The 7,174-nt window shown below is 36.2% G+C and overlaps 1 protein-coding gene across 2 annotated transcripts in view; it reads right to left on the reverse strand.

Moving 5' to 3' along the window:
* The window catches only part of LOC106459935, a 48,713-nt gene that overhangs the window by 4,506 nt on the left and 37,033 nt on the right, over positions 1-7,174 (reverse strand). For both annotated transcript variants that reach the window (XM_022388637.1, XM_022388679.1), the window contains exon 9: positions 1,919-2,063. In XM_022388637.1, coding sequence (XP_022244345.1) covers positions 1,919-2,063 — 145 coding nt within the window. The remainder of the gene's footprint in view (positions 1-1,918; positions 2,064-7,174) is intronic.

Consider the following 7,174-nt stretch of genomic DNA (forward strand, 5'->3'; position numbering starts at 1 on the left):
TATATATATATATATATATTTGTGAGAAGTTGAGTAGGTAAGCAACACCAAAGTGGACAAACCCTCTCCTCAACCTGAAGAAGTCTGAAAGGTAACACCCCAAACCCAGGAATGATGAGATCCTGTATACCATTCTCAACCTGAAGAAACAGAACTCATCCATTCTGGAATTATAAACACTCATCCTCACTTCCCTAGATAAATTCCACTTGCCACCGCAATTATGGGACGGACATGGAAAAAAACTGTGCTCAACCAAGGACCCGGGATGGGACCACTCTGCATTCAGAATTACAAGGAGACAATGGACCCTCTTCCATTAACAATGTACAGAACTAATATTGATCCAAAACAAGGACCACACTCAACCCAACCAGATAGCTAAGCATCAAATCTGAACCAGTTTTACAAGTAGACTCCCATGTAGGCTGGTGCCTCTCCTACCGACATCTGGAAAAAACATCCAAGGACCTGTGTAGGAGGGCCCCAACTTCACCGTCTTTTTGAAGAGTGGAGGAAAGTTACTTAAACACTCTGGAGGAATAGCCTCTTTAAACCACCCCAGCAACTGGAAATCGGGTGTGGTAAGAACTCTCTAGCTCCATTAGTAGGAAAAGAGGGGGTAACGTGCATTGGGGAGCTCTGAGGAACAATGCTCTGGACACAGTGTAAATTTTTAAAATCAAACCTATAATGATTTATTCAATCCAATGATTGGAAGGATCCCCTGATAGTCCATAAGTGGTGTCCAGCTTAGTACAGTAATACCTCCCAGCCTGCCTCTAAGTGGTCTTATGGAACACCCAATTTCTACAGACCCTGTTGCAACCTAGATAAAGCATAATAATGCTTGGAGATGGCTTGATTGGGTAATGAAGAAAAACTTTAATATAAATTTAACATAACAGCAAATGTACAACATTTTGATAAGGTTTTGTCATCATAAATTTGTGAGCAACACTAGATATCAGAGGCAAGATAGCAGAGATCGATTTGTCTTCGTGTCATTAATCGGGAAATTCATGACATATATCGGTTTGCCAAACAAAAACATTTATGATTATTATTATTACAAAAATAAAAATAGGCAAAATGAAGAATGTGCAAAGTATCTCTAACAGTCATACAACAGAGAAATCCGTTAGTGAATGCTTTGTTGAGAAAAAGTGATATTATTGGAAGAAGGTGCTTATATACAGTAAGAAGAATGATGCTGCATTGACATAAATGGAAAGTGTCACAAGACAGATTTGGCCAAGAGCAATTAAGTGGGGAATAAATGATTTGAGCAAGCGAGTAAAAATTAGACCAATGCTTAGATGGGCAAAAGAAGAAGCCCTAGCAGTCGACTAATAGTTGTAGTGTCAGAGGGTTATGTATGTTTTTGAAATTCTCTTTCTGCACTGGTCCCTCCACCATCTTCAATGTGGGATTATAAATGTTTGTGGTGCAGAGAGGTGAGTAGTGTTCCTGAAGTTAACATTTTTCTAACCTGGCAGTGTATTTCAAACAGATACACATCTGTCTGCACCACCTCACACCCTTCCTCCCCAATTCTGGTGCCTTTATTATACCTTCAAGAATGAGCCTATGTTCAAATGATAGTGCTTGTGGGGATTACTGCAGATGGAGGACATATTGTCCTCCTATTACTGGAGGACTATAGTCTAATGATGATTACTTCATAGGCTAGCACAATACATGTTGAAACAGGGAGCTATTTTCAAGGCTTGTGGTATGTGCAGGAACTTACATGACAGCGCATGCAAGGTAATAGTTCTTTGTGGTGCAGAGGGGTGAGTATCAATCTGAAATACATTTTCAGGTAGTGAAAATTTTAACATTCTTCATTAAATTACAATATTTTGTTGTACACAATAATTTCCACAAATTTCTAGGATATTAGCCTAATCCCTACCTATTAAATTCTCCATCCCATTCTAATTCATTACCATTTGATGGTGGAGTTGATCTGATAGATCTACTTGTTGTGTCCGACACAAAAGCTGATATTCCATCATCATCGGGAGCAAGTAGGCTTGGTGGTGGTGGTGGTGTGAGACCTGCGACGAATTTCAAATTTAATAATATTTAATACTCATTATATATCAAACAATAATATTCTTATTATTCTCTTACACATAGAAGCTTTTAAACAATAATAATTACTTAATTAATAATACAAACTAATAACATAATGTTAATTTTCTTGAAAACTTATTTTTCTAACTTAAAAGAGCAGTTTGTTTTAAAATGCTTTGATAAATCTAAGCTTGCAAAATTAAATAGGAAATAAATTTTAGGTGACAACAAATATAGAAATATATGTATATATATATATACCTAATTGTTAAATGAAGGCATAAAACCCTTTCCAAAAAAACGAATGCAGTAACAGAATACTGTAACATAAAATACCAGAAGATGTCATTATTATTGCTTACCTTCTTTTTTGTGTAAAAAATCACTTAACAATATCTCTTGTGCTATATTTGTTTATATGTATGTATTATATACAAAATTCTTATTTTCTGAGAATAAAGCCCTAATGTTTACATTGAAACTACCAGTTTACAGTATCACATCTGCATTGTTGAGATATGTTTCATACGTTTAAGAGAGCTTACGTTCTTACAACTTTACTGTGATTCATGATTTTTTAATTTCTCTATGTGAATGTAATGCTTTTAGAATTCAACCTTTAAGAAACTTGGAACAGAAAGATACTGGACTAGTGAAAAAAAATATGCTACAACACTTTCTATATATTTATATATACACACACACACATATATATATATATATACTCATAAAAACATCAGGTCGTTATTCCATGAGAATATAGTATGCACTTGTTTATGACACATGAAATTCTAGTTTTAACAGTAGTCCCAAAACATGTCTAGGTAATGATGTCTTTACAAAAGTAGAAATAGAAAGCTTTTCTGCAGTAATTAGTTCCTGAAAGTGAAATGAGTAGTTTGATTCAGAAGATATTTATGTAAAAATTAAGAAGTTATAGGGTGTTAATAACTAAAAATTATAAATGCTTTTTATACATTTTAGACTTTTTGTTTTAGTTTATTTTTTTCTCTTGCTACAACTTTTAAGCCATTCATGTTAAGATGGATCTGAAGGCTCTACCAGTGTTCTCAGAATATTGAGGTTGGAAAAGTAATGAGTCCAAAAACAATTAAGCTATTTAAAATGACTTAAAACATTCTACAATAAAAATTTCATTTTGCTCTATTTTTTTCGCAAAAAACAAATGCTAAAAATTATATTACTGAAGAACAGAAAACCACCATGGATCACTGATATTGTGGTTTTTATAAATATGTTAAATTCATAATTATGCACAAAGATTCACAAGGGCTATTCATACATAGTTGCCTCTAATTTTGAACTGGCAGAACTAGTCAACAGCACCCACTGCCAACTCTTGGCCTATTTTTGTATGATGGAATGTGCCATCCACCTTGTATTGCATTCATGGGCCCAGTGTGCAGAATTTTATTATGGCAATGTTTCTCAAATGATACATCCTCGGGTTCACAGTTCTGGCATGCTAACATAAAATTATGCCTAACCTAGCTCATTTAAATATCCATAGTTGGATATATGTACTTCAAGCTACTGATTCCCTTCTTTTTTGAAGCCTTTTAGAAGCTTTTAAGTTATGAAATATTAAGTTTTCAAGTTACAAGATTGTAGAAGTAAACTCCTGATATTAAGTGCTTTCAGTTTTTATCAGAGAACTTAGCATATAAATGGTATAACTGCAAGTGAGCTGATGCTTATCTCTTGTAAAAATTAATTACTATGGAATTTATTAACAGAGCTAACCTATGCATATATGTTTCTTTAGGTTGTAAATTTGGTAATAATTTTTATGATGAACTAGCCTGGTTTATTTGTGGCCACAGTTTAGGAATGAGTAAGCTCTCTTACATGGAGGCTGTGCTCATTATTGGTCTTTGTTAAGATCTTAAAACATTTTTAATGGACAACTATGTTACATTCACTTTGGACATGCTCCAATATACTCAATCTACTTGGCCTTCTTAGATTTGCACGTTCTTTCATTTATGTCAATAGATTTTATGTCATGGAACTGATGTAACACTACTTGCAATAAGGACACAAAAACAGATAAACGACATCTGATGTTTTCAATGAAGATATATGAGCTTTATATCTGAAGAAATAGTGCAGAAAAGTCCAGGTCTAAAAATGCATTGCATCTGTATATGCAGATACACCCTACAAAGTAGGGTGCATAGTTGTTTTTAAACAGCCAAAGAATATTTACCAATATATATGGCAAGATTATGTAAACTGAATATTTGGGTAATTTATATGTCAGAAGCTTACCAGAGTTTTGGTTATTCAAATAATTATAAGCTATTTTATCAATCAGATAAATAGTAGAATAATTTTTTCATAAAAACTTTTTGATTTTGCACAACTATTTATGAAAATTTCACATATGCTTGATGTTTTATAAACACAATGAATTAAAATCTTTACTAGATTTTCTAAAAAGACAATTGATATACAATTTAAAAAATTATAATAAAGACTGCTGAATGTTTTCTAAATTTATAATATTGCTGATGTTCAAGAGTTAATTTGATAATTTTTTTTTACTTTTGAAATATTCCTAAAACTGAGAAACATGATTTGTGCCATTTAACAGAATAAAAGTATCATCTACGTAACTCTGGTAATAAAAGTTAACAATTTCTTAAATCAAAAATGTATTTCCAATAATACCCACCTATACTCACATTTATAGCTATTAATTGACTGCCAGGGTTTCTTCTTTCGCCCATCTAAGCATTGGTCTAATTTTTTCTTGCTTCCTTCGGTCTTTTATACCCAACTCAATTGTCCTTGGCAATATTTATCTCGTGACACTCTCCACCTACATCAATGCACCCTCTATCCTGGTACTGCATATAAGCACCTCATTCAGATAATGTTATCACTTTTTTGAGACTGACTCAATCCCAGTCTCTAGCACTGGCTCTTAGTAGGGAAGAAGGGTAGGAGAGTGTGAGAAGGGTAAGTATTACTGGAAATACATTTTCGTTCTAAGAAAATCTTAACTTCCAAAACATACTTACCTCACACTCATAGCTAGAATCCCATATTGATAAGGTGGAGGGGTCTGTGAGAGCATTATCCATACATAAAGTATCTGCACAGATCATGGATGTGTCAGTAGATGATTGGCACCCTAGTGGGGGAACTGCATTACATCCAGAACAGGTATGCTCGTCACCTGGAACTTAATTCCTATATTGTGGGTGGAATTTTACTTCATTTATCATCACTATAGGCCAGGCCCCTACCAGATAGCTGAGGTTCCACTATTTGGGATTGGAATTAAAGGGCCATGGTCCCTATATCCCACGTTGGTGGCTAAGGCAAATGGACCGCAAACTATAGATATATATATTTATGAATGGATCCCAACCTGTAGCCATAGAGTGATGCATTCTAACCCACTGGAACCATGACGAGAAAGTAAGCAACACAGAAGTGGACAGATCTTCTCCTCAACCCAAAGAAGTCCAAAAGGCAACACCCCAAACTCGGAATGTGTGCTATACTCAACCTGAAGAAACAGAACTCATCCAGTCTGGAATTATAAACACTCATCCTCACTCCCCAACCATGTGGCCAAGGTAAATTCCACTTTCTTATGCGGAGGACATGGAACAACTGTGCTCTACCAAGGACCCAGGATGGGACCAGAATTACGAGGAGATAATGGACCTCTTTCCAATAACTATGTACAGAACCAATATTGATCAAAAAGAAGGACAGCTAAGTGTCAAGTCTGAACCAGTATTACGAGTAGGCTCCCGTGTAGGCTGGTGCCTCTCGTCCCAACATCTGTGAAAAAACATCCAGGGACCCAGGTAGGAGGGCCCCCAACTTTGCCCTCTGTGCATAGACCCTGGAATTCCTGACTGTTGGTATATGCACCACATTCCTGAAGAAAGGCATTCATGAAGAGATGGAACTCTGGATGAGGTTGCAGTAGAGGAACCCATATCTTAGTAGTTTTCCGACTTAACAACCTTTCGAGATTGACAAATAATCCTGATTAAAGAAACTAGGGAATCCAGTAAATCAATGTTTATGATCCTTTGTTTGCATAAAGACCAATAAAAGACCACATTCTAAGCAGAGAAAGAACCATCAGTGCAGTGCAAGAAGGAAAGGAGAGTAAAAGTCAGGCTTCCTATTCCATAGCACTGAGTCAGCTGAGCCTGACTGAGAGAAGAGATGAGAAATAAAAAATACCCAGACTGATAACATACTGAATCGGAGCAAGAATAGATGCTTCAGCACTGAGAATGAAGCCTGCATTGATTGTTCCTAAAAGTAGAATCAGGATGTGATGTTCTGATACTTGACAAGATGTTGCCAGCAGTAACCAGTCATCTATGGAATGGTGTATGTACAGTGTAATGGAATGGAGGTGATGAGAAAAAACTCATACAATAAGGCAGAACCCAGGAGAAGCTAATGTGAGCCTGAGGGTAAAAACCTGGAACTGCAGTACCTGACCCTTGTACACGAAAAAATGCCTATAATGGTGGGACGCCACCACTATGGCAATGTGTGTATAGGAGCTGACTACATTGAACTTGGACATCCACAATCCCAGTAAAAAAATGTCAACTCAGATTGAGGAAAGACTAACTTTTGAAAATTGGATAATCTAAACATTGAGATAGATGAGAAAGATCAATGACTAGACACCAATCTCCTGTCTTCTGAGACCCAACAATCGACAGGGACAAAACCTCAGAAGAACTAGGACAACTCTCTCACTTCCCCCAGACCAACCAAAACTCTGATAGCCCTAGAACTAAGTTCCAAATCCTGAGTTTCTGTGGGAGACGGAAACACTACAGGTTGTGTGGATAATAGTGGTGGAGATGTGAACTGAATGACTAATCCTGGCTCAAGGACCTGTAGTGCTCTTGAATCTATGGTTGAGGTTAGCATACATCCAGAAATTCTCAGTACCAAGCCCCACAGATCATGAAGGCATACAGTAATCACCGACAACATCAGTGGTGATCTGACCAAGCAGCATAACCCTTTGCTATAGACTATTCTTGGTACAAATGACAGAGGGGCTGTATGACGG

Source organism: Limulus polyphemus, unplaced genomic scaffold (genome assembly GCF_000517525.1).
Source record: "Limulus polyphemus unplaced genomic scaffold, Limulus_polyphemus-2.1.2 Scaffold1, whole genome shotgun sequence".
In the NCBI taxonomy this organism is placed as follows: domain Eukaryota; kingdom Metazoa; phylum Arthropoda; class Merostomata; order Xiphosura; family Limulidae; genus Limulus; species Limulus polyphemus.